This window comes from Engraulis encrasicolus, chromosome 3, assembly GCF_034702125.1.
Source record: "Engraulis encrasicolus isolate BLACKSEA-1 chromosome 3, IST_EnEncr_1.0, whole genome shotgun sequence".
Lineage (NCBI taxonomy): Eukaryota > Metazoa > Chordata > Actinopteri > Clupeiformes > Engraulidae > Engraulis > Engraulis encrasicolus.
This window is the reverse complement of record NC_085859.1, coordinates 26425624-26453071: the sequence shown is the minus strand read 5'-3', so window position 1 is coordinate 26453071 and position 27448 is coordinate 26425624. Positions and strand designations below refer to the sequence as shown.

At 42.8% G+C, this 27448-nt stretch overlaps 3 protein-coding genes across 4 annotated transcripts; 2 read left to right on the top strand and 1 right to left on the bottom strand.

Moving 5' to 3' along the window:
* Window positions 1-1421: 1421 nt before the first annotated feature.
* Window positions 1422-9097, bottom strand: ydjc (YdjC chitooligosaccharide deacetylase homolog). 2 transcript variants are annotated; one of them, XM_063195082.1, is made up of 6 exons: window positions 8852-9097; window positions 7998-8212; window positions 7721-7877; window positions 6370-6469; window positions 3990-4167; window positions 1422-2577 (listed from the first exon to the last, which is right to left on the bottom strand). In XM_063195082.1, the coding sequence occupies exons 2-6, from the start codon at window positions 8159-8161 to the stop codon at window positions 2211-2213; spliced, it is 966 nt and encodes a 321-aa protein (XP_063051152.1). In that variant the 5' UTR covers window positions 8162-8212; window positions 8852-9097; the 3' UTR covers window positions 1422-2210. The 2 variants fall into 2 exon arrangements, with proteins under 2 accessions (XP_063051152.1, XP_063051151.1); XM_063195081.1 differs by having other exon boundaries at window positions 7998-8185.
* An 81-nt stretch (window positions 9098-9178) lies between these two features.
* On the top strand, window positions 9179-10482 carry LOC134445924 (uncharacterized). The gene is made up of 2 exons (XM_063195083.1): window positions 9179-9975; window positions 10222-10482. The coding sequence occupies exons 1-2, from the start codon at window positions 9352-9354 to the stop codon at window positions 10420-10422; spliced, it is 825 nt and encodes a 274-aa protein (XP_063051153.1). The 5' UTR covers window positions 9179-9351; the 3' UTR covers window positions 10423-10482.
* A 141-nt stretch (window positions 10483-10623) lies between these two features.
* sdf2l1 (stromal cell-derived factor 2-like 1) lies at window positions 10624-15483 on the top strand. The gene is made up of 3 exons (XM_063195085.1): window positions 10624-11039; window positions 11704-11900; window positions 14560-15483. Exons 1-3 carry the CDS (start codon window positions 10862-10864, stop codon window positions 14836-14838), a joined length of 654 nt encoding a protein of 217 aa, XP_063051155.1. The 5' UTR covers window positions 10624-10861; the 3' UTR covers window positions 14839-15483.
* The last annotated feature ends 11965 nt before the right edge of the window (window positions 15484-27448 follow it).

The window sequence follows — 27448 nt, the reverse complement described above, 5'->3', positions numbered from 1 at the left end:
GTGCCTGTGTAGTAGCAAGGTAGCACCCCATCCCAGAACTGCATTTGTGTGAATCTGACACCAATATTAAGGGAGAAACAGACTAGGAAAGGTTTACATGTGAGGGTAGAACACTATACATTCAGCATTGATTATATCGGTCAGTGTAAGTCACAAAAAGATGTCTGTGGTGTTATTTGAAAGCTATTTTCTGGCTCTACAAACTACACAAACAGCATGAAATACAACAACCCTCAGAGTATGATGATAAATTGAAAAATTAAAAATTGAATATCAAAAAAACTCATATTTTAAAATGGCCAGTTCCTTGTCTAAACGTAGCCTGCAATGTCATGAACAACACCTGAAATGCTGGTGTTTGGTTCTTCATTCATTTCAGAGATAATGAATGGGACTCGAAAATATGGCATCATACAGATCATCTAGTAATAATATGGTAATACCATAGTAATATCACATGACTGCATGTCTATCGGAATATGTGAAGGATGGAGATGGTCCATGAGGATGCAGGAAGTTCATTTTCACCTTTCCAGTGCTCGGCATACATTCCTCAAAACATGCTAGCCATTAGTTGCCATCATATACAGCTACAACATACCTTTTGATGTTTGAACATTTGAACTATTCTTATTCTTTCAACCCTGCCTTCTCTGAATGCTGAAAATGGTCTAGCTTCCACTGTGTCCATTGACAATGGGAGTGTAGTTTTTGAGTACCTAGAATAGGGACTGACGAGGGTGCAGGGCCCACAGGGAAAATGCCCGTTATGCCAGATGGCCAGTCCAGTCCAGTCCTGTCCTGTCCCTGACACTACCCTATTACTACCTTATTACAACTCATTTAAACCTTTATGTCCCATTATCTCTGAAATGAATAAAGAACCAAACACCCCATTTTCAGGTGTTTACAGGCTATGCGACCTTGCAACTAAACAGGCACAGCAAGTATGATTGAAATCTGTGTCGGTCGGGTCCCAAAGTGTCTGATTTCACGTGAAATGACCCACTTGACAAAATCATTTCTGTGCAGAAATGTAGCAAAGGTCCATCTGAAGACATAAAGTGAATGCATATCAGTGTCTTTATGATCTGAAGTGTTACTTACAATTTACCTGATGTGAGTTGTGACGAGAGGGAACACAGATTTGCTTGCACACAAGAAATCTGAAGCTCCATAACAATAAAATGGCTCAGCTGCATCTTTTTTGGCTGCAAGGTGCCAGCTCAAATTTCCACTCTCACAGTCTTCTCACGGTGTTACATTTCTATTCAAGTGGAACTCATCTGATTTTCTTTTGGATATCTTCTTGGATCCTTTCCTATTATAGACCCGATGTACTTGTCTTGTTTTCTTTCGATACCATTTTGAAATGATTGAATATTGAACTGGAGATCATCACACACACACATTCAAGTCCATTCATATTTCAACAAGAATTAATTTATTCAACTTCTAACTGTGACAGTTTAAAATCTCTGAAATAATATAAATACATTGTTTTTGAACACTAAAAAATACATATAAAATTATCAGACAAGGACATTTCATGGCCCTACCTTCATTCCATTTGGATGCACTAGTCTCACTAGCAGGCCTTCAAAAGTGAAATGGCTTCATCATGGCAAGTGTTCCTCTATCTACTGTACACTTGGCATCACGGAGGCCTCTACATGGCTCAAGATTTGGCTTACAGCATGAGGTTACAGTAGTGTCAGGTGCCTAGCTAGCACCTCATGTCTTACTATGGTATACTAAGGGATTCAAAATGTGCTCAACAAACAGTAGAAACAACTGAGGTGTTTTTTTCACTTAGTTTTTTGGTCAGTATGTTACTTATTTGGTGTGTTTCAACGTGAGCAGCATTATTTTAAAGGTAGAGGGTTTTTTAGAAGTTTATTTCCAGAATTCATGCTGCCCATTCACGAATGTTAACTTCTTCATAAATATTTACCATCATTTGTATTCATTGTGCGTGGGAAAATGACACGTTTCTTACATGAAAAGGTAAATCTTTTCTGTGTCTGCCATTTTGAATTTCCAGTAAATTGAAGAAGAAAAAAACACACATTTGGCTGCATGACTTGAGAACTGAAGGCAGACCAGTAAATATTAGATGATTACTTAGTAAATACTCATGAAAAGATCAAATTTGTGAATGGACAGCATACATGTTGAAAACGAACGACTAAAAAACACATACTATACCTCTAAAGATCCCTGAAGGCACAAAGCTGAATGCTCTCTTGCTTGAAGTAGGCCAGCAGGGTGGGGTCAGTCAGAGTGTCCAGTTCCTGTTGCCGGTCCTCAGACTGGGAGAAGTCATCGGGGCCCTGGCCACAGCCCCCCTCTGGAGGCTGGCTCGGGTGTCCCGGATGGACCATCAGCTCAGCTGTGATTGGACGGTCAGTCTTTGGCACGGGCGGCGTTTCCTCGGTTGCTGCACCCGTGCCTAAGGGTGTGGTGAAGGCGCTCGTTAGGCCGTTGGCTCCCAGTGCGTAGCTCAGAGCCTGCTTGATGTTGGGCACTGACATGTTTTGGCCCATGGTCGTCAAGCCCAGGTAGACATCGGGCCACCTACAGAACCATCGGGCCACCAAAAAAACAAAAAAACAAAAACAAAACAATGAGTCAACCAAGGAGGCCAATAGGGGGGACAAAGGGGTAAAGTGGTCCCGGGTACGAGGGCAGAATTGAGTCCTCATTACATTGTATTGTATGTCAACTCGCATGCAGGTGGAGGTGGAGGTGCAGGAGGAGCACTGAAAGAACACTGTACAATGAGCTTCAGTAGGTCACTGATGTGCCATCAAATGGTGAGGAACAGACTCCATGAGAAGGAGCGTATGGGGGCCTGATGTCCAAACGTTCAATGTCCAACACTGTGGAGCGTGATTGGCATATTGGCCAATGGTGCCATCTAACTGGTCAAGCTGATTTCACAGACGTATGACTGACTTGTCATTGCATTGCACAGCTTTGATGTTCCCTTTCTTTGAGTAGTGTAGAAAAACAGGTTCCACCGTAGGTGAAAACCTAACCTAACCCTGCTCATCTCCACTATCCCAGCCTGGCGTTTCTATTCTACATTTATCCACATGTTGTATGCAGATGATAATGTTCCAGTTTTGTAAGTCGATTTGGACAAAAGTGTCTTGCAAAAGGTAATGTACAGTAGTAATAGATGCAAAGCAGTGTGAACAGGGTGCTGTGGGCCAGCATCCATAAACAGATTCACCTATGGCAGGGGTGCTCAACTGGCGGACCCAGGTCCGGATGCGGACCCAAATGCAATGTCATCCGGACCAAGACAAAATCCATCTGTATTTAATATGTATAAATTATACATGAGATTTCGCTGCCATGCGATCTATAGGTGTATTTCTGCGAAGCCAGTCTTATGACAAATAAAAGTATCATCACTATGACAACTCAGTGAGTGAGCAAGAGGCCAGTGCGGCCAGCGAGTGAGGCTATTTTCTGCATCGGTCCGTAGCGACTTTTTTGGACCCTGGAAACATACGAAATTTGGCGAGTGGACCTTTTCAGTTTCTAGTTGAGCACCCCTGACCTATGGGGACCCAGGTTCGAATCCTGCCTTGGTCATTTCCCAGCCCTGCTCATCATTCTCTCCCACGTGTTCCCCATAACTTCCTCACGGGTCTTAGGAAAGGAGGTCACTTGCGCTCTAGCCTTTTTGGTGCTCACAGTCTGGGACTGTATTCAGTTGAAAGCAAGCTGGTCCACTTCAAAGGAGACTGGGCCAAGGATGATTGGAGCACACAGGATACGTTTTGCTGTTATTTAGTTGCACCACAATAAATAACAGCAAAACGTATCCTGTGCGCTCCAGTCATCCTTGGCCCAGTCTCCTTTGAAGTGGACCAGCTTGTTTTCATTCCTCAGTCACTGGTCTATCGAATATATATATATATATTAAAAAAAAAAAAAAAAAAAAACAAGAAAGAAAGAAAGAAAGAGAGAAGCACCTGATGCCATGGCGTTGGAACACCTCCACGGACGACAGAGCATCGTTCTGCACCTGGATGTAGAAGTCCCGCAGGTGAGGGGGGATGAGGGGGCAGGTGTGAAGGCCGGGCTCCACTGGGATGCGGGTGTACTGGATGCCAAAGTCGGCAACCACCTGCGCAAACACCTCTCTCACCTCTGCATCAAGTAAACATGGAGAGAAAGAGAAGAAAAACACGAAAAAAAAATATGATAGGAATTTTATTGCAGTCTGCCTGGTTTAAATATTATACCACTGATATGGTAGGGCACACGTTTACCACTCAGCTGACCCGGGTTCGATTCCCGGTCCTGGTCCTTTGCCGGTCCTTAAATATCTCTCTCTCTCAGCTCACTTCCTGTCTCTCCTCCACTATCCTGTCTCACAAAAACCAATAAAATGGCTGAAAAGCCCCCCCCAAAAAAAATTTAAAAAAAAAAAAAAAAAAAAAAAAAAAAATCTAATTTATACCATCACTGTCCCATCATACAGAAGTATGGTTTATTTAGTCTGGACAATTTGATTTATTTTTCAAACTGCTGTTCATTTATTAAAATTGTAAATTATCTTGGTCCCCCTCCCCTTCAGAAATGTGTGAGTCTGAGTAAAGCAGAAAACAACACAAGAGCATCATCTAGAGGGGACTCATCAAGTGTGTTTAGAAGTACCACTTTTGGTCAAAGTGCCTTTTCTGTAAAAACAACAGGACTTTGGAACAGTATTCCTGTAGGTATTAGGCAAAGCAACACTCTCAGTAGTTTTAAATCAGGTCTCACGAAATGGCATAAAAGAACGTAAAACATTTTCAGTCATTTATCTTATGTTTGGTGTTTTATGTTTACTTCATCATACATCATGTTTTTTTTGTTTGATTCTTTGGTGTATTCTTTTAACTAGATATGCCTTCTTGGCCATGTAATGTTGTGGGCCTATATTTTCACATCGGGCATCTTTTAATTGTAGCATCAAATTCTTGTATTATTATTCATTTTAATCCTTTTTGTTTTTCGCTTAACTCCAATTGCTGTCCAGGGACTACAGATGAAAATTAGCCGTGTGGCTATAATCTGGCTCAATTGTATGTTGTACACTGTCCCTGCTAAATAAACAATACATGAAAAAATAGTTTGTGCAAAGGATGGAAAGTAAGGGTGCGTCCAGTGGAGGTGGGATGTAGGGGGTTTGTGGCCGGCACGGTGGCAAAGCTCCTCCGGGAAGTTGGAGTAAGGGGTCGGACTCACAGACAGGCCATTAAAGAACTGGCCAATACAGCGGAAACAACAAGCCATTGGCTGTGGCTCAAGAGAAGCGACATCACCTGGGCTGCTAGAAACAGCTAACAGCGGGACACACACCCAGGCCTGATCAGCCTGTGGTGGGCCAGCCTCAGCAGAGGGTGTATTGTGTTAAGTGGCCGAAACATCCAGTGACGCTCAGGTACACAACTGATGATATGTCCCGCTGTAAACGCTGTATAGCGCCTACCGTCGTAATGGTGCAATACTAGGGATGCTTAACACCAAATCCTTTCAGCGAATCTGTGTGTGATGTTGTATTGGCCAACATTATTCTACTCTGAAGTCATTGATAAAGTACCATTAGTGATGTAACAAAAGATGGGGGTCCCACTAGAGATTGAACAATCACTCAAAAAGATGTGAGCATCTCGCCTCAGCAGACACACACAGGCAACAATGATCAAGCAAGCTTTGCAAAATTGGCCAACATTTGGCAATCCCATCCCATTCACATTACATTGGGTGACATCACTTGCTCCTGCACTCAATTGTGGCTCCATTGCAAAGTGTCGAATGCCACACCCTCTGTCAAAAAAGTTGCACAATACTTGTGTGGTTATGAAATGTGCTATATACATCCATATTAATTGATTTATTGATCGATTGATTAAATAAGGTGCTTGCTACTGAACACATTGAAAATGGGCAAGAGCCAAAATGTTTAATGTTCTTGTCTATGTCTGTGGAGTTTTTTGTCATCTTGTCTGCTTTCAACATTATTTCGTGTCAGGCTTGTGTGAGCCTAATTTTTAGTAGTTCTAGCCTTTTTGAGTTGATGCACCAAGCGAGACACCGTTCACATACATCTAAATAGCTCCTCCTTGTAAATCACCTTGGTCAAAAGCGTCTGCTAAATGTAATGTAATGTAAATGTTATTGAACTGTTTTCTACCAGGTAGAATAGAGGGAGAGGAATGTAAGATTCCTTTGCTAAAACTGGTGATGTGCTGGATTGGAGGAAACCTTTCCCTCAATAGACCAATGCACAGTAACACCACGGGACAGGTGGTGCTTACAGTATATATTGTAGAGCCTCGGTTGGACTTTGGAGCCGCAACTCACCTGGCAGGACGTGCACGTGCTGGTGTCCGTCCATGTGGAAGGGCAGGTGGCCCACCAACTCACAGAAACGCTTCACCTGCGCACGCAACTCCTGCTCCACCTGTCGTCAGCCACGGGGAACCAACACACACACACACACACACACACACACACACACACACACACACACACACACACACACACAAAGACACACAGCTTAGTCTGTTGGTCCCCTCTCTGTCTCGCGCGCGCTCTCTGTCACACACACACACACACATTCTCTCTCTCTCTCTCACACACACACACACACACACACACACACACACACACACACACACACACACACACACACACACACACACACACACACACACACACACACACACACACACACAGCTGTCATTTTAGCTGAGCCACCACTCTCGCTCACACACGTTGACAACCTTGTGGGTCTGTGTAACTATTTGATTACACAGCTGTGGCTCTGCAATGCCGTGCTAAAGGGTAAACATTCCTCTTATCATCTCAAACTATTTGTGTTGGTGTGAAGCGGTGTGCCTACCACGTACAGTGCATTACCCCCGCGAATTTACAGTGAAGTGACTTTATGGCTCACTTCAAGCATAATTTGTTTAAACGGCAGCTATTGAAGCCCACTGGCCAATCTACATTACTGTTTCATTCAATGTGCAATAATGTTTATTATGTCTTTGTGCATGTTTTGTATCTGGTAAGAATGTCAGACACCTTAATTTCCATCAGGATTAATAACAGTACTCTATTCTGCATTCTTGTAGATGTTTGACAGCCTATCTACAGAAATAAGGGACCAGCAACTAGTTATTACAACTTTACGACTACACTAAAGGGTCTGATCAACTCAATCCAGAGTCAGGATTCCTAAACACATTCTACCTTATCTTTCCTAGGTGTCCAGATGTTACTTTTTGTAACTAGGATTTACGAGCCAGAAAAAAACACTGGGTTCATATGGTGTAACACTCAGGCCTACTTCCTCGTGATGTTCACTTTTACAGCCTTTTTTAGTGTCAACGACAGCTGTCAGTGAGCCTTGTGACTGTTTCACAACTAACTCCTCTTGGTAACATGGTGGCATCATTACTCAGAAACCACATAAGATAAACCGTAAGTCTGAGTCATAAACTCCCTAAACCATCTCAGTACCATGATGATCAATTGTGTCAACAGCTGTCAATGTGACTATTTCATAACTCCCTCTTGGTGACATGAGACACAAGAAGTCTATCCTGATTAAATCTCTCATCCATCTCACTTTCATGGTCATATTTGAGTTTATAATATTAAAACTGATTTGAAAAGTAAGGAAAACATACTTGTTATTGTTTACTACCTCAGTCATGTTGAGTTGCCCACTTAGTAGGGCCTTCCGGAATCCAGTTTTCCCATGGAAATAGCCCTCCTCGTTCAGGAGCGAAGAGCCTTTCAGGCACAAAGACACTGGGGAACCTTCAGAGAGATTCGCATGGAGTCCAATGGGTATGTGATGTCTTCAATAACCGAAACAGGGTAGAGAATACACAGTGATCAACAAGAAACCATGTTTGTGGATCAGCTAATCCACTCTCTTGAGACAGATGTGCCTGTCTGACTAACTTTGTCTTACTTACCTCTTCGCCAACTCTGCGGCATCCATCGCCGATGTGGCATTGACCAACAGCGACACGTTGGACACACCGCCTTTCAGGAAACATTCCACTATCCCGCGATTTCTTCTCGGACAGTACCCAAAATCGTCTCCCGTCACCACCAGTTTGACTTTGGGCTGCGGCATGTTGACGCTGTTCGTTCGACTTGGCTGCAAGCGACAAGCAGTGAGTGGACACTGTCCATTAAAAAGGGCGGTCAACTCAGGCCACAGCAGTTCAAGGTTAATCACACATTATGATACAACAGTGATTGTATCGCCCAACCAATGACAAGATAGCATTCATCGAGAAGCCCACAGTCAAGCCCGTCGTACAGTGTACCAATGCCTCATTCGCTACTTTATTTCTCTACTGGATTAACATTTTGAGGTGGAGGGCTCTCTGACAGGTGGGTGGTGGTGTGATGAAGAATACGTGGCTTCAATGTCACTGCTATCTACATTACCAGAACAGATTAGCTAACCAGCTGATTGTACAGCGCAGCTCTACAATTCACACTAGCAACTACAATTCACACTAGCAACTGCCCGCTAACTACCGATCGATTAAACTTTAACAGGTGTCAGGCAAAAACAAATGAGCCATGTTTCCCGTCTGTCGAGAATTACTGTTTTCATCTCAGTATGTTTATAAGCTCGAGAATGTCTATCACTTGTTTATGTTCGAGATGAAGTGGGGTGGTCTATTAATGGAACAGCGAGACAGTTATCTTCGGGGAAAACAGCCTAAATCAGACCCAAACTTGCCATAAAAACCCCCACATAGCTTTCCGAAAGAGTTGGTTAGTAGAAGTAAGCGGTATTAAAAAAACTTACCCATTTTAACAGATGCGGGCCATAAGAACATCAACCCTCTATCCAAGCCGAGGGCGAATGAATGATGTGTTTCACTTCCTTCCCCTTTTCCCAGTATTAACGCCCTCCTGTGGACAAAGGTTTTTTCACAGATGAATGTCACTGGGTTTTTTTTGCCTGTAGACAGAGGATGGAGCAGTTGTGTGTGTATGCTTGTATCTTTTTTCAACAGGTGTTCCATGGGCATTAATCTATGACGTAACAATTACTGCAACATTCTGATGCACAAACATTTGCATTAATCTATGACGTAACAATTACTGCAACATTCTGATGCACAAACAACACTCCCAGCACAAACAGCAACAAGGAATACCTGTGGACTACTGTCTGAAGGGGAAAGGGATCATGGTAGCTTTGTTGCACCACCTATAAAATGAAATGACTTATTATTACCTTGCCTGAGTGAGAGGCATTTGGCCAGACCATCACTGGGGAATTAAAAAAAAAAAGAAAAAAAGATGGAGTTCAGGGGTGCCAGCGACTTTATCACACCCAACAGTAACTCGCTTACAGTTGAGGTGTCTGGGAGCAGTTCTCTCACCACACCAAAGGCCTTGGACGACCAAGAGTGGACTGACATCGAGGGCGACGTGTCAAGCTCGGCTGATGCGCACGACAACGGATTTTCCTCCATTAGCATCGACACACTGGCAGCCCACCTGGAGGAGGAGTTCAGGCAGTATTTAGTGGAGAGGGGCGTCTACAAGGAGCTGGAGGACACTGCCTCAAGAGTCCTCGAGAAGCTCCTGCAGTCCAAGAGGGCCGATGGGACCCCGCTCCTGCTGCTGAACACGGGAGACGTTCCACCCAAGGACAGCAGCACATCTAAGGCTTCTGGTTCAACAGATAATAAGGCCAAGGATGACAAGGCGTCCAAGGAGGCCTCAGCTCCACCACCATCTACTAAAAAGCCAGCCAACAACAGGACTCGACAGTCCCTATGTAATAACACTAAGCCAGAACCATCTAATTGGAGGAGGTCTTCTGCTGTTGACAAGAGGAAGGAGTCATGTGCTCAAAACAATTCTCAGCGATCAGAGCGGCGAGCAACAATAGCGACCCCCAAGAAAAAGCCTGACCAGGTGGAGTTCAAACCTCATATCTCATCTTTTTTTCTTTCTTTCTTTCTTTCTTTCTTTCTTTCTTTCTTTCTTTCTTTCTTTCGTTCTTTCTTTCTTTCTGTCTGTCTCTCTTTCTGTCTTGCTTTCTTTCTATCTATCTTTATTTCTTTCTTTCTTTTCTGCTTGTTTATTTGCATGCTTCCTACCTATGTGTAAGTTGTTTCTCAGCATAAGACAGTGTGTTTACATCTTCATGTCTGTTGCTAGACATCATCAGGTCAAGGATCCTCAAAGTCCCCTGGGAGTGCACAGGCAGAGAAGAAGACTCAGTCAGAGGCTGCCAAGACCTTGTCAGATATCCTGCAGGATGCACTCATCAGCCTAAACCACAGGGCCAAGATTGGAATCCATCTCTCCAACCAGCTGGGCATGATAGTCACACGTCTCAATGACACAGGCAAAAAATGAGCTGCTTTGCATTGAGTGTCCAACATAATTGCTGCTCCAATAAATAACACCAGAAAATCACATTTTGTTGGTTAATTTGTAACTGTTTCTGTGCTGGCTGTACATGCTGTTCTGTGATCCCTAGGTTTCTTTTAATGGGAAGTATCCTGTCTTTCATTTTTTTGAAGTGTATTTCCTTTTGTTTTTACTACAGTGAGAAAAAAACATGACAGTAGCCAGAAATGCAACTTTGTAACAGAATCATGATGTCACTGAACAGTGGCCAATGACTTCATTCCGGGTAAGTACATTGTTTCCGGGTTGTGGGACTTGTCAAGCTGTGATTGGTCACTGTGCGGGCCGGTGTCTCGTCTGTGCTGTTTCCATTCATCTTACCTTGTTGGGGTGATGTGGCTAGCCTGCAAGCTAGCAGTCAAACCAGTCGTACAGCGTTGATAGAATGGAAACCTCTCAGGTTTTTCGCGTCTTTGTGAATCTGATTTGGCTCTTATTTATTTTTTCTAAAACGGAAGGCCGTGAATCAGAAGCACAGTTTGTTACATGCGGATCTCTCGTGAAGCTACTCAACACCAGACACAACGTCAGGCTCCACTCCCACGATGTGAAATACGGATCAGGTAAAGAAACCAGCGTTGTTTAATTAACAGCTGAGCCAAGTGGTCCACCAATGGGCACAAATGTGTTCTTTGCAGACTTACTTTAAGTCCTTCTGGTCTTTGCTGAATGGATACTACAGCGCTTCTAGCGAAGCCTTTGTACAGTAAGCTAGTGCTTAGCTTCACGACCTAGCTTGGTCCAGGAGGCGCTAATGTCCAATGTTTAGTAAAGATGCAAAGCATTATTTCGTTACAGAAACGTAACCTGGTTAGACAGAGACATCATTTAAGATGTAGCCACTAAGACATAGCAATCAGTTTCCATTTGGTATTGCGTTGTGTGGCTGAACTCTTGTCGGCGCTAAACTTCAGGTGTTGAGTGACGTTGTTTCAATTCTCAATCAATGATGACCGTATAGGCTAGTAGGCCACTGCTGTTTTGACAGCTGGACCAGTACTAGCGAATAAGTTGAATTTAAATGTTCACAGACATCTGTTTTGATTTTTGATCCGCTCTAGCTGGCCAGAGTAACTGGTGTTGAACGGTGGATCTGATTCTGACAGCTTTCCAATTTCCAGTGGGCTTTCTTCACTCACCATGCATTTAAATGTTCTCCATGTCTGTGTTATTATCAAAGCACGTTGATGTGTTTGAGAATGAAAACGTCCTGTGGAAACCAAACAGGTAGCGGCCAGCAGTCTGTGACCGGGGTGGACAGCGCAGACGACTCCAACAGCTACTGGAGGATCCGAGGGAAGCCAAGTGTCATCTGTCAAAGAGGTGTCCCCATCAAGTGCGGTCAGCATGTCCGAATCACCCACATGACAACCGGCCGCAACCTCCATTCACACCACTTCAGCTCTCCCCTGTCAAACAACCAGGTGAGAGCACACACACACACACACACACACACACACACACACACACACACACACACACACACACACACACACAAAGATCCGAGTCCTTTCTCTGTGTTCATTTAATACTCTAGCATATGATTGGCCTACTTACTACATCAAGAAAGCAATGAAGACCTGAAATAAGTTGTGCTTTGGTCCACTCTGTTGTCATCTTTGAAGTAGCTTCCAAACCTTCAACAGCTTAAAAAGTCTAAAAATGGTGATTTGGTGAACAATGGTTTACGGGCAAAAGGAGTTGGTACTAAACACAGTGAACAACAATACAGAGCTGAACTGGAATGGTGGGGTTTACAATGGGAGACCTTCAAATGAGCCAGATGAAATGTCATGAGCTGTGGCGGGAGGGATGGGCCAAACACTGCTAGGGCCATTGATGTGCACTGCACAGATAGGGACGAGGAGGTGCTAAAGCACCTGCCCCTTTGCCCTACTTACTGGTAATGCCCCTTAAGATACCTTTTTGGGATTTTTTTGTGGTCATATTCGACATGACCTTCTCCAAATGCTTGACGAGTAAAAGCATGTGACAATAATACACCGATATAATACAACCCTTATTGCCCAGTAAGGCAGCTGGAAGTTTGACATGTTCAATGCCCCCCCTCGAGCACCTGCCCCCCCCCCCCCCCCCCAAAAAAAAGTCTGTGCATGCCACTGGCAAGGACATTGTGTGCATGGAGCTATCACAAACATTTACATCAACGCGAGAGCAATCATGGACGGTGGCTACCTGGCCCTCGGCCCAGTACGTACAACGTACTGTATGTATGTGGTGTGGTGTGTATGGCTCTACCTGCAGGCAATCCTGAACACTGCAGACAGACAGACAGACAGACAGACAGACAGACAGACAGACAGACAGACAGACAGACAGACAGACAGACAGACAGACAGACGAATTGCAATACCCAACCTCGGGGTCCAGTCATCAATGGTTTACAGAACAAATGTTGGAATTTTGCATATTCACAATAAATCAATCAATCAGGGTCTTCTACACTACGCTACAGTGAGGCACAGTTCTAGATTGTTCAAAGGGGTAAATTCAGGTAATGTCAGTGGTTAATCAAAACATCCTCTTCACAGAGAGAGGGCATCTGCCCTGTGGTCCAAGGGTGCAATCCAATATGCACACTCCTGTCCTCCACTTGTGCTTGTGGCCTCGCATTTTGCTGACGCCCCGCCTCTGTGGAGAAAACAATAAAGTTTCCCCACTGTCAGCCTAGCTACAACAATTTTTGGGGGACTGCTTTTTTTTTATTCACCATCCCGATTGCAATTGAGGAAATTGCCTTAGAATTGTGCTTTTGCAAGATATTGGATTCATTTTTTGTCATGTCATCAGTGATGTCATCATGAGGTCACAAGATGGCAAGTGAGCAAGGGAGGGAGGACAGAAGTCTGCATATCCACCCCTAATTTGCAAGACAAATGGAACATATGGTAATCTTCTGTCTCTCATGCTTGCATTACCTATGATTCCATAGCCTCTCAATTTGGCATGAAACTCGCTGTGATCCATTTCCTCATAGGCTAATGACTACATGGTTGCCGTCCTTCACAATCACATTCTACAATCTAGAACGTCTGTGTGTTCCACTGGCCTACTTCAGAGAGAATCCAGGAGGAGGAGGAGAGAATGTCCAATCTTTGTTCCCGTTCCCGCCAAACATTATATTATATTACATCACATTTAATAGACATTATCCAAAGCAACTTAAACAACATAAACAGGGCATACCCCGAACATATGTGGGGGAAAAGGCAGGCATAACATTAGTGCGTTACATAGATGGCCAAAGCTACACTTTCAGATGAATTGGTTCTTTTTGTTCAGTGGATCTTCAATTTTTACCTGGGTGCATGGTACTTCTGAATTTGCTTTGCTGTCCTCTATAAACATAATAAAGCAGTTCTGTGATTTTTCATTTGAATATTTCCCCTCCATCAGTGTTTGTTTCTAACTCTGTGCTACTTGTTGCACGTGGTGTAGGAAGTGAGTTTTGGAGAACAGCACATCTGAAATTGTTCTGCGGCTCCATGACTTGATAACCCAAACGCAAAAATTGCAGTAGAAAACACGTCAAACTTCTATTCTTTCCCCACGTTCATTTAAAATCCTGCTTGCCTCTTCTCATTGTTCTTGTCAAGAGAGAAGTGAGTGCATTCAGAGCAGAACTGCGAGCTGCCATGACAAAGCAGCACAGGCCGTGGCACACACTCTTTTTTTTCTGTTAACACCAGTTGTGGTTGACTTTCTGTCTTCATTTGTTTTTATTTGTTGTTTGTTTTAACACCAATTCTTTTCATCTCTAGCCCTCATCTCTGCAGCTTTGTGCTTCCTGGTGTTTGTTGAGAATGATTGGAGGAGGAGCTAATGAAAAAGTTATTCATTGTTAACCCCTGTTCATTAGTGTATGTACTTATTCATTTATTTATTGCTGTTAATTAATATGTTTTCAAATGCCAGTAGTTCACTTCTACCTGCTTGTCCTTCCTCATGTAACAGGAAGTGAGCGTGTGATAAAAAAGCAATGCAGGCCGCACTGCACATTTTCACTAGATGTTTTTGTTGTCCATTCTTAACCCTTTTCTCTCTCTGCTTCTTCTGTGACAGGAAGTGAGCGCGTTCGGCGAGAACGGCGAGGGCGACGACCTGGACGTGTGGTCGGTGCAGTGCGGCGGCGGCTACTGGGACCGCGAGGAGGCCGTGCGCTTCAAGCACGTGGGCACCGACGCCTTCCTGAGCGTGACGGGCGAGCAGTACGGCCACCCCATCCGCGGGCAGCGCGAGGTGCACGGCATGCACTCGGCCAACCACCACAACTACTGGAAGGTCATGGAGGGAGTCTTCATCCAGCCCAGCAACGACCCACTCAGACACGACGAGCTCTAAGGAAACACACACACACGCACGCGTACAGTACAAACCTCATCACAGACTAAAAAAAAAACATAAAAACACACACACACACACACACATGTGAAGTGGAGCTGTACGTCAAGATCTACGTGTGGATGGATGACTTTTTCCACTTTTGTCTGTGAAGATTCTATGTTTCACCTGTGTCAATGAAGACACTTTTCGTGTGTTTGTGTGTGGGTACGTGTTGGGTGTGTTTCTGCACTTACAATGAGAGGACTTTGTGTGTGTGTGTGAGAGAGTTTCTAATTGCAAAAGACTAAATGAAATTGTGTGTGTGTGTGTGTGTGTGTGTGTGTGTAAGACCGACAAAGTGTGTGTGTGTGGGCTTGTCCAAAGTTCTGTTGAGATGATGTGTCTTGCCTACTTTTATATGTCAGAATGTATCATTTTGGTAATATTTGAAGTAATTTAAGTTTTTCATTGATGCGGATCTTGCTGTAGGTGAGAATGGAGAAAAAAAAGGTCAAAGTTCAGGACAGACCTCCGACACAGACCTACAACCATCAGGATAAACAAAAGGGAAGTTGTTTCAGATGGGTTTGTTGGTAAAGACCCTTTTAAACAGCAACTTTGTCTTTCCTCGTGGTTCACAGATACAATAAATACTGAAATAAATGCCATGTCCTTAGTCTTTGTTTTGTCAAAAAGTCAAAAATGAGTACATAGTTCTTATCCATCGTTCTGGGGTTTTTGATTATCATGAATGCTTTATACAAAGTGTCAGTATCCCCATAGAATATCATTATTTTTGGTGATAAAAAATATGAATGTGAAAATTAGTATTATTTTAAGTCTGTTAAAGGGACACTGTGCGAGATTTTTAGTTGTTTATTTCCAGAATTCATGCTGCCCATTCACTAAATAATGTTACCTTTTTCATGAATACTTACCACCACCATCAAATTCTAAGTATTCCTTATGACTGGAAAAATTGCACTTTTCATACATGAAAAGGGGGATCTTCTCCATGGTCCGCCCTTTTGAATTTCCAAAAATAGCCATTTTTAGCTGCAAAAATGACTGTACTTGGACCATACTAGAAAATATTTGTTTATTACAGGTAGTTTCATATAAAGATCAAATTTGGCAATGGGCAGCCCAGTTTCAATGAGCAGCATAGTTGCAGTACCTTTTTTGACCATTTCCTGCACAGTGTACCTTTTAAAGTCCATGTAATATACTGGTTTAACAACATGGGTCTATAGAGCATTTGGGTTTTGGCCTAGATGCTTTTCCACTCTTTTTCTTTACCATATTTATTCTTGGAATGTACTTCAGTTGATGCTTCAGTGATCCAAAAATAGGAACTCTTGCATGACAATGTGTTACAGATACATGTGTTCTGTCTACAGATACATTATTTATTTATTTGTTCTTGAGTCTGCATCTCCAGAGAGAGAGGAAGTAGAGACGGCTTAAGGTGCTGATTACACGTATGTGCATATTTTTAAATGCGGATGTACTGTAGATGTATTTTTATCCGTTTGCATATAAACACATGGATAAAATACAACACTCCAATGTGACGGGTGCGTTTTAGCCCCCAAATGTGATGTTTTTAAAACATTTTTGAAATATGTGTTCTAAAACTCTGTTTACGTGGAAAGGGGAGGCCAAAACCAGAGCATTTTCAAACATATCCATGTATGTCTACACATCTTGTCAGATGTTTCTTTTTCTATTAGTCTGTCTGTTACATGTAGCCACAAAACCACTGTTTTATATCTGAAATTGTTCAATGATCCTCTTACATGAAGTTTTACCAATATACAGTACACAACTGATTCTTTCTATGATCTGGAACTATTAGTGGTGATAAGGGAAAAGAGTGTGGACATTTTAATTGCCAATCAGTTACTGTATTTCACGAAAGTGAGTACACCCCTCTAAGTTTTTGCAGATTTGTGAGAATATCTTTTCATAGGAAAGCATTACAGAAATTTCACTTTGACACAATGATTAGTGACCTTTTAACAACATATTTGAGAGCTATTGAAAGGATAAACTTTTTTGTATAACTCATTTGTTTACCACTGCACATGCTTGACACCATCTAAAGTAAATTTGTTTATCTTGGTCTCTTCAGATCACACGACATGGTTCCAGTGATCCATATCCTCGGTCTGTTCATCTCTCTTGAGACCAAGATGAACAAACTTGCTTTAGATGGTGTCAAGCATGTGTGGTTGAACAAGTGAGTTTTACAAAAAAGTTTATCCTCTCAATAACCAAGCATGGTATTGGGACTGACACGGTTTGAGGATGCTTGAATGCTGTCAACATTGGCAATCTGAAATACACCTAAAAGAAACACGCATGTCAACATGCACTGTGGCTACTGAAGCAGATCATTGTATTCTCCATGGGATTGCATTCAAATCTCACAACAATCTATTTAAGCCAGGTGCACACTCAGGTGCTGTTTCCACGTAGCTGGATATTTTTATATGTGGATATTTTTTTCTCCTGGTTTCATTGATTTTGCATTGGTTTTGGCTTTCTGTTTCCACGTAGCAGATATTTAAAATCCAGGTATAAAAAGCAGGAGAAAAAAATATCCTGTTAAGGGGGCTGAAACGCATTGGTTACAATGGAGGATTTATTTTTATCCACATGTTGCGTTTACAACTAACCAGAAGAAAAAAATACCCTGCTACGTGGACACAGCACCTCAAACTGTAAAAGTTCAATACAAAGAAAGGTTGAGACGCACACTGATGACCTCCCTTTTAATCCCTTTGCATTTCGAGACGATTCAAGCCAACACAGCCCCTTCTCTATCAGATTTTAATCTGGGGTGTACTCACTTTTGTGAATACATGTTCAAACATTAATGGCTGTATTTTGTTCTTTTCTGAGTGAACAAGAAATTAATCATTGTATCAAAGTGAAATTTCTGTAATGCTTTCCTATGAAAAGATATTCTCACAAATCTGCATAAACTGTGAGGGGTGTACTCCCTTTCGTGATATACTACCTTGCTTGCATTTTTATTTTATTTTTTGCATTTCACACATTACCAAACACTAGGAAAAGGCAGTGCCTAAAATCCTAGAAACAAGTGTCTGACTCTTACACACCATGTTCTGAGGTTTCCACTATAGGCTATAGCCTATGTAAGCACAGTACATACATCAGAGGAACAAATGACAAAAAAGCCCCACATGGCATGCACATACCATACTGACACGTTTGAGAGACAGCTGAAATCTGAGGTGCAAGTTCAGCCATGAGCACCAGGATGTGTGGTGAGTGGTGACATAACAACTTAGAAAACTAGATGAATGGGAAAAAAGGGTAAATAAAAAGGTTTTGTTTAGCAAAACAATAATTAGTACTGCATACTAACAACTAGTATGGACTAGCTGGGGTGGGTGCTTGGGGAGCATTAGTCTATTTTATTTTTCAATACTGAGGGGGCTGTTGACACTGCCAACTTGGCAAACGTATGATGAGGTCAAGAGGGTGTTTGTTCAAAAAAGGTTGATAACCACTGCCATACAGTGTCATGACTGACTTAATTACACTGCTGTTTCTTTTACCCCTACAGGAAATTACTCGACCGACAATAGTCTGTTCCAAGACGAGAAATATGTCACTGTCATTCCCGTTCACCCACCGCACCGGAGCTACCCTTACAAAACACTGTCTTAGGAATGCTTGCAAACAGGGAAGCCGACAGTTGAGTTATCCTGGGCAAAAGGGCCACAGGGGGCCCAGAGTTGGGTCCTCATTACATTGTATGCATTGGGTGGTGAGCTCTTTCAGAAGACTTTGTCCTGGGCCTAACCAAAGCCCTGCCTGCAAACCTGTTGATGCCTTTACCATCAGTCCTATTGTCTGACTACAGTGCCATTATGCATATACAAATACCGATCACAAGACTGGGTTATTTCTGCCAGCCCTGATGGGATCATTGGTGCTTAAAGGTGCACTGTGTAACTGTGTAAGACTGTGGCCAGAGTAGGTATTGCAACTATGCTGCTCATTGACACTGAGCTGCCTATAGCCAAATTTGATCTTTTCATGAATACTACTAAAGTTTTGCAGCTAAAAATGTATATTTCTGGAAATTCAAAATGGCGGACCATGGAGAAGATCACCCTTTTCATGTATGCAAAATGCAATTTTTCTCATTCATCATGAATACTTAGAATTTAATGGAAGTGGTAAGTATTTGTTAAAAAGGTAGCGTTTGTGAATGGGCAGCATGAATTCTGGAAATGAACTACTGAAAACGTTATACAGTGCAGTTATACAGTCTGGTTTGATTTGACTACATCTGTAATAGCTGATCTGCTACTCATACAACAGAAACATTAATCATCCAGTAGATGGAAAATGACATTCAAGACACTCTTCAAAATGAAGTTTAAAAAGCTAATAATAATAGTAATAGGCTAGTAATAATAGGCTAAATCTAGATGCATGTATAAGCCAACCCTACTAAATAAGAACAGGCTGTCCAGAGTGGTACAAATGGCTAGCCTGATAAACCAGACTAAATGTGGATGTCTAATTTAGTCTGGCCTCGATGCATAATAAATCCGAAGATTGTTGATGAGAACAACCTTCCCTCAAAACCCTGCCCGCTTTGATTCAAAACACATCTTTGCGTTGTAATTGGTTTGCCAGATTCATGGCATTCTGGCTTCATTAGCCTTGGTCTCATTAGCCGCGCTTCAGCGGCCCGGGGCCGCCCGGGGCTCAGGAGAGTGGCCGGCTCGGAGCTGCCGGCCCCGGGCCATTTTTTGCCTGATCGGACTCATAGCCGACCCCAGGCACATTCAGGTACACGCCTTGTTTGTGAAACGTCAGTCGGGCACAGCCCACTTTCGCCCCGCATCAGCATATAGATAGTATTATGTGTGTAGTGTTTGCCAGTAGTCTAGGCTATGCTCGTAAACATGGCTGAATGCTAGCTGAATGCTGAATGCTAGCAGGCTAGGTTTGGAATTAAGTAGGTAACTGACCCGGCGAACTGAGTAGCATAACGTCGCTAACCAAACCCCGGACACTGGTCGACTGACACAAAGTCAAGAGCTGTACAACAAGAGGACAAGCCGTGCCCGCTGTGTTGTTGAGCATGCCTTTGGGCGGTTAAAAGGAAGATGGAGGTGTCTGGGCAAAAAAAATGAATGCAGTGTCACAGTTGTTGAGGACATGGTGCTGGCTTGCTGTACACTGCACAATCTTTGCGAGCAAAACCTGGACGCATTCCTTGCAGAGTGGGACGTTCCGTCACAACTTGCTCAACCTCTCCGCGTGGCAGAGGAAGGGGAAAATGCCGACGCTGGAGCTGTCGTAAGACGTGCATTGGAACAGTGGTTCGCTGAACAGCAGTAGCCTAAAGCTTAGCTGCTATGGAAACAGCAGATTGATGGGCAACACAAAATGAACGTCCTCTTCGTTAGCGACAGCTGTTTTTCTGACCTTATGTGTGTTTGATGTTGCCTATGTTGGCGTGCTTAGCCACCGTTATGACTTTTGTGCCTACAAATAAAGGAACGAATGTATCGAAGACACGTCTCTGTCCTTTCTATCCGAACATGTGGTTTTGATAGTTGTCTGCTGGGTAGACAAATGTCTTCCCAAATAACCTACAGCAGGCATAACCTCCCAGTAGGATGATGGGAATACAGGTTATTTATTTCATGTCCACTTTGTCCAGCACATGAAGCCTTTTTTAAATAAGCTGTGACGCAAACAGTAATCTCAAACGTATGCACAAGCGCGCACAACGACATACCCCCCCTGCCAATGGTACTTTTATAGGTTGACTCCGAGCCTCGTTGGTGCTTGATGGCCCATCGAATTCGACGGGCTAGGAAAAGCGGCCCTAAGCCCCACAACCTGGCCCGGCGGCCATCTTTAGCACCTAGCCCCCTTTTGATGAGATCACCGTCAGCCCCCTTTTGTCCGGGCCAGCCCGGGGCTGGCCCTGCAATGAGACTGAGGCTACTGAATCATTATGCGAGGCCAGACCCACCCGTAGACAAAACATTTTGCCGTCCAGCGGGTGGCGCTGGTTCACCAGGCTAACAAATGGCAGGAAAGTCAGGACGACCCCAAAAACCACTGGGCAGTCTATACAGGACTGCAGTTGACAGGAAATCTTTGAACATTTAAATCAGTGTTTCCCAACCTTTTTTGTCTCATGTACCCCCTAAGCCTCTAAGTTGTGCCATGAGTACCCCCTAATTAATGTTCTATATCACTTTCTCTGTCCTAATGTGACTGCTCCATACATTTGTCATAGTAGTAACATTTTTCCAAGTACCCCCTGCAGTGTGCTCGCGTACCCCTAGTGGTACACGTACCCCTGGTTGGGAAACACTGATTTAGATGATTGCACTCATCCTCTTTACTCTGAATTTGAACTGCTGCCCTGAGGGAGGCGCTACAGATCACTCATTGCAAGGAGAAACATCACAAACATTCTTTCATACCAAATGCAATTTCCATGGTCAATAAGTAATAGAAAAGCTAGAGGTCTGGAACTTCTACCTGACTTTTATATGATGTGTATGCTTGGAGGGGGGTGGATGAAACAATTTGTATATGTGTTTTGTCTGTTTGTGTTTTTATTCAGTGAGATTAAAGGGAATTTTCATGCTGGCATGACAATAAAGTCTATTCCATTCTATGTTTCAGCCATAGTTTGGTCAATCGACAAACCATTATGCTGTGGCCTGATGGTGAAACCCATTCAGTGGTGGACTGGGGAGTAAGGTTACAGAACAGTGTTTTCAACCTTTTACACTCAAGGTTAACTTCTCTCAATGGAAACAATCTCAAGGCACATCACAAATTGGAAATGCTAAAATAATGATAATGCAGCTTATCATAAACAGTCTTCTTATCAAAGTGTTTTCAATAGCGTTTAAAGAAACACATAAAAATATCTTTTAATGTCATACTAATTTTAAAAAGTGTTTTGAGGGGGGTGCTGTGGCGCAGCACGCTAAGCCCCCCACATTTGGGCTAACATTGCCCACGGGGACCCCGGTTTGAGTTCAGTGGGGAGTCATTGCCCTGCCCCATTTCTCTCTCCCAATCATTTCCTGTCTACTCTCACACTGTCCTGTAGCAATAAAGGCCTAAAAAGTGTTTTAAAACCCTTTCGGTCCCATTGAATAATTTCCCAAGGCACACCTGACAATCTCTCATGGCACACTAGTGTGGCATGGCACAGTGGTTGAAAAACACGTACAAAATTTGTTATCAAGGGGTTGTCGGATTAATTCCCCACAAATGTGCTACTAGTATGCCAAAAAAGACAATACCACTCTGAAAAAAGAATGCACAGCTTTCAAAGTTTTGAGAACACAAATCAAATAGGCTATGTAACTTTCAATTTAGGTCCTATATTTACTTGGGCCTACTCTACATCTAAAACTTGAAAGAGGAAATGTGTTTGCCTTTTTTAATTCACTTGAGGCAATAGGTTTCCACAAACTGGTCAAGTCCATGCGGGTTTTTTTTTTTTTTTTTTTTCAAGTTTGTAATGTGCTATACTCAGTATCTTTCAACAGGGGGCAGGCGAAAACATGTTCTGTCTCCTAGTGTCTGAAGCAGTACAGCACAGAAAGCTTGGGATCAAACATGTTTATAAAGGCCACATACTCCATCAGCCTTTTCACATTTTGGTTGAACAAACACAATTTTACCAAACTAGACAAACCGCCTTGCGACAGAACATACAACCTCACTTGCCAGACTATTATTTTAGTATACTTCTATGATACTTGGAAATGATTACCAAAAGAGGTCAAGTCAGCACAGAGCAGTCAAAACACCAGCCAACCGGCCAAATAAAATTAAATTTGGCTGGTAGAAAAGGGAACTGACTACCCACTTTGACTGGTATTAAGTGTATGTGTGGCTAGTACTTTGTAAGACTTGGCATCGACAAGTCAAATTTGGCTAGTGATGAAAAATGTATAGCCCTGCTCATGAGTTGCCTTGCATGTCACCTTGTTCTATGCTTCACTTTTTATTCCATTTGATTTAAGAACAACCCTTTAACCATGTGGAAGAGATAAAAGTATAATGGAATCACATGTAAATAAATGACGTGGAGAGTAGGCTATAGTTTTAAGTTGAAGCCTCTGAATCCAGACTGCCATCACTTGGCTCCCTACTCTTGGGGTACCTTCTCAGCTTCAAAAGATACATTCTCAAGACAAAGGGGGTAATTCTCATCAATTACACCCAGAGATCAGGGTCAGATTAATGCAGAGGTTAGATAGGATGTAGCCTAGGGACCTCCACCAGTCAGAGGGCCCCTGATTGACCAAAGAGGGGAACACAAAATGTACTGGATTGCAAATGCGGTATTGAAAACTTAATCTCTTAACACTCCTTTCCGCAGTTGGCAGACATGTTAGTCTTGATTACTCAGAAGTAATTGTGAACGTTGCCTTCAAGGGGAGTTGTACAGCATCCTGTAGCCTACAGACCATCTTAAAGGACCAGTTTGGTCAATTTCAACAGTTGAGCAGTTGTAATGCTCACACTACCCTGGACTTGTCAGTACCTGAGGTTTTTTTCCTTCTTCTTCAGCCTTTTCCGAGATTTTTATTTATTCCCAAAAACATCCGAAAGGTTATACAACATCAGCAGACAACTAGCAAACAGCGGTACCTTATGGGAAAATATTTGGAGTAGGCCTATGTTAATTTAAATTTGTTTTTAAACAAACGCTGCCCCCATTAGAATAGCTCATATCTTGGAAAGGGCTTAGCCGAAAAATGTGGGATCACCGGGTACTGACAAGTCAAGGGTAGCATGAGCAATACAACAGCATATTGAAATTGACTGAACTGGTCCTTTAATCCGGCCTTGACAGGGATGACCGGAGCACTCATTTTAAAAGTTTTGGTGCACGGACAGTATTTCTTTTTTTTTTTGACTCTGATGGAGATGCAGGTCCGTCAAAACGTCAGTCACTTTGTACTCCAAAATATATATGAACTTTTAAAAGTATGCTCAGCATAGTATTATGCTGAGTGTTTAGGTCATCCCTGTCAAGTCAATGAGAAGCAGCCCAGTCTGTTGAGCACCACAGAGGTTGAAGTCTTACTAGCCACACATATGCCTCTTTTCCACTGCCGGTTTTCTAGTAGGCCTACAGCTGGACACAGCGCAACTCGGCCACCACTTTTTGCTTTACGATTGAGCTGTGTCGTGCCTATTGGAAAAGCAAAAAGTGGTGGCCAAGTCACGCTGTGTCGAGATATAGGCCTACCAGAAAAACGTCCGTGGAAAAGAGGCAATACACTACTACTTGTCAAAGTGGGTAGTAGTTAGTTTCCTTTCCTACCAGACAAATTTCACCAGCATTTTATTTGGCCGGTTGGATGGTCTTTTGACTGCTCTGTGCTGACATGACTTCTTTTAGTAATAATGTTCTTCCAAGATAGTAAATGTTATTACGCAGGGTTGTTTGGCAGCCACCTGTAGACGACAATAAGCTTTTTTCTCACTGTGATACCAGACAAGTTCCATTTTCAAGCAAGGTGGTTTCAGGCAGAAAACAGTGGCATCCAAAATGTATATACCATATGTGTGTGCCACCAAAGGCAACTCATACCGGCTCTGAATGTACTGGAAGGTTCAAAGTTCAACAGTATTTGACATCACATAAAAAAGGTCCATCCCTTCTCCAGCAAAAGCCCTATCCACAGATTTGATCTAATCATCTGATTTCAAGACAGCTACTTGGTGGTCACATGCAAAAGGGAAATGCAACATGTTTTTTTGCATTTTGAAACCACGACTTACTTTTGCAAATAACCACTACAGAGGCAGCAGATTGGTTTGTATTTGGTGGCTGTTCTTTGCCTGCATTGTTGAGTTTCTGACCTGCACGAGGTTTATAAAGGAATCTGATAACAAAACAAACAAACAAAAAAGAATGACATGGAAAGTCCTGCTTGTATTTCTTTATTTGATCACAATCTGAAATGCTATTAAGACATTGGTAAAAGAAGACATTTCTGATTTGGAATTCTACTGGTTAGACTACACCATAATTAGTGATTCCACTCTTTTTTTCTTTCTTTCTGAAATGTGGACCCAATGCCTCTGAAAGGGTGTTCTTCTTCACACAGAAAAGCCAAGGCCTAATTGCACAACATCATGTATTGTAGAAATGTCACATTGAAAAAAGAAAAAGGGCTGCGTATCCATTTACACATGCATATAACAAAACAGTGCCCATAAAATATGAATTTTCTGAATACATTAGGCCTATATGAAGTCCTGGCAAGTCCCTTATTCACACAGCACGCTCATTACAACTTGAGCGTCGAGCTTTGTCCTGCAATCACCAAAAGATGGCGACAAATACCCAGGAATGTATCTGAGGGGAGAAAATTACTAATGCAAACGCCTACAGTGCAGTTGAAATTTCAACTAGATGAAATGCATGACCACGTCATCCTTACACACCTGTTGTTAATTGCTAAATATGGGTAGCGGGTCTAACTACTAGGCCTTTGACACTATTATCAAACGGTCCAACTACTTTGTCGCCGATATCTCTTGCGAGAACAGGCATAGCCTACATGGGTGCGGTGTGTGTTTTTATTAGGCAGGTAGGCCTAATGTCCCCTTGTATCAGGTAATGTAGCCTACACATAACTAATTTCACTTACATTTCACACATTTAAATATAGGCCTATATATTTTTTAAATTGTGCACCATTACAAATTGTGCACTGATTACAATAGCTTTTGTCAATTCCGACTAGTTGGCCCTTTAGCTCTGGTGAGAAATGAGAATTAAGGAGACGCCGTCCACTGAAGTGCAGGCCTGCAGTCTTCAGTGTTTTGGGGGCCCCGTCTCCCTGGCCTTCTGGTTTAGTTGGTTTAACCAGAATATCTCCAATTATAACAAAAATGCGCTATCTAATTTTATTTCGCCAACCATTTTAGCCGTAAGTGCCTGCAAATGTAACGCCCAATGGCCTACGAGTATCGTATCAGGCTCGCCAATGTTTTATCGAGGTTATTCACTATGGCGAAATTCACGAGCACGTTGATATGGTGGCTACGGTGTCTTAAGCTGGTAGGCCTACATGAAATTCACTTAAACACTTTTATTTAAACGACATGTGAGACACTGAACATACAAATGGACAAACACACCCATGTTGTCTGTCACACTTCATTATGAGATGGTATGACCCGTTTGCACCTTTCTCGTTCTTTTCTTCTTGTTTTTACTATGGTGACAGTATGGTGGCTCAGGCTGTTTCCATATTGATCTAATGCAGGCCTTCTTCGCCCATAGACAGACCATTGCGTAAAGCTAAGCTAACTGACCACATGTTTGTCCATTTTGAACACCCCGTTGTGCCATATTCAACCAATGGACCAAGTGCGTAATGTTTAACCCCCATCTTTGGTTTTGGCCTAACCGGAGGTCGCTTGAAGCCAGAAGGCAGCAAACTAGAGCGTTAACTAGTTAAAAAAAACATATAAATATCAATCTAAATGTATGTCTGTTCGTCTGCCAGTTAAGGAGTGGGAGTGGTTAATCTGAACATGGATGCTTTACCGCTGACGCCATACCCGGAGGTCTCTCAAAAGCCTATGACTAATATATCAAAACCAACTGCTATCACAAAATGCAACTGTGCATCATGGTAGCATGCAGTTACATGTGTAGCGCACGCAGAAGACGACGCAAATCAGTTCAAACCGTCTGGCATATATTCTTAAATGGTCCTACTGATGTTCGCCCTACTAAATACAAGGATCCAACCCTTCTCCAAATAGACACCGTGCATGGACACGTGGCCATATTCAGAACATCTGTAGTCGTACCAAGATGGCAATGAGAGCATATTAACATCGCCTCTCCAACCATGCTTTTGAGTGTCATGGCTAAACATTTATTTTTAAAAATCATCTGTACCTATACCCTATGGTAATATTTAGCCTTTACATGAAGATGACCGCCAACTAAATCCAGGTATGATACACAAACATTATTAAGTGTGAGCCTTTCATCATTGCAAGGCCCAGGGCACCCATAGGAGTGTCTAGACCACCTTGGCATAGGTATTTAGCACAACCCCATTCATAGTGTTACTTGGCAAAAAAAGAGAAAAAGATCACTTTCCCCCAAGAAAATAGATAGTCGTCTTACTGTTTTATTTTGTTCATGAATTACTGTGTAGTTGAACCTGATTGACTGATGCCCTTTCATTATTGCACTGCTTGCTGCTGCTCCCACAGTAGTGCAACAGGGAAAGAGTGTCAGGCAGCAGGTCGGAGTTGTTTTCTGGATTCTTTTTTGCCCTCTCTTTCCCCTTCCCTCCACACCCCACAGCTTTAACAGGGCCGCAGTCTCACACCGACCTAAAAGTGATTGTGTGTGTGTGTGTGTGTGTGTGTGTGTGTGTGTGTGTGTGTGTGTGTGTGTGTGTGTGTGTGTGTGTGTGTGATTAATATGCATGTAAAACAGTCAGCTCTGAATGTTGTTAAACACTGAGGTGCTGTTGTTGCTGTTTAGCAGCATCAGTCCACAGAGCAGATGATGATGATGATGATGATGATGATGAGGTAC

Excerpts from the sequence above, each read along its gene's own strand:
- ydjc (XM_063195082.1), bottom strand. The coding sequence starts at position 8,161 with ATGCCGCAGCCCAAAGTCAAACTGGTGGTGACGGGAGACGATTTTGGG. Across the intron at positions 7,878-7,997 it reads GCCGCAGAGTTGGCGAAGAG|ACATCACATACCCATTGGAC; the intron begins GTAAGTAAGACA and ends CGGTTATTGAAG. Across the intron at positions 2,578-3,989 it reads TTCCAACGCCATGGCATCAG|GTGGCCCGATGTCTACCTGG; the intron begins GTGCTTCTCTCT and ends ATGGTTCTGTAG.
- LOC134445924 (XM_063195083.1), top strand. The coding sequence starts at position 9,352 with ATGGAGTTCAGGGGTGCCAGCGACTTTATCACACCCAACAGTAACTCG. Across the intron at positions 9,976-10,221 it reads CCAAGAAAAAGCCTGACCAG|ACATCATCAGGTCAAGGATC; the intron begins GTGGAGTTCAAA and ends GTCTGTTGCTAG.
- sdf2l1 (XM_063195085.1), top strand. The coding sequence starts at position 10,862 with ATGGAAACCTCTCAGGTTTTTCGCGTCTTTGTGAATCTGATTTGGCTC. Across the intron at positions 11,040-11,703 it reads CGATGTGAAATACGGATCAG|GTAGCGGCCAGCAGTCTGTG; the intron begins GTAAAGAAACCA and ends GAAACCAAACAG. Across the intron at positions 11,901-14,559 it reads CTCCCCTGTCAAACAACCAG|GAAGTGAGCGCGTTCGGCGA; the intron begins GTGAGAGCACAC and ends CTTCTGTGACAG.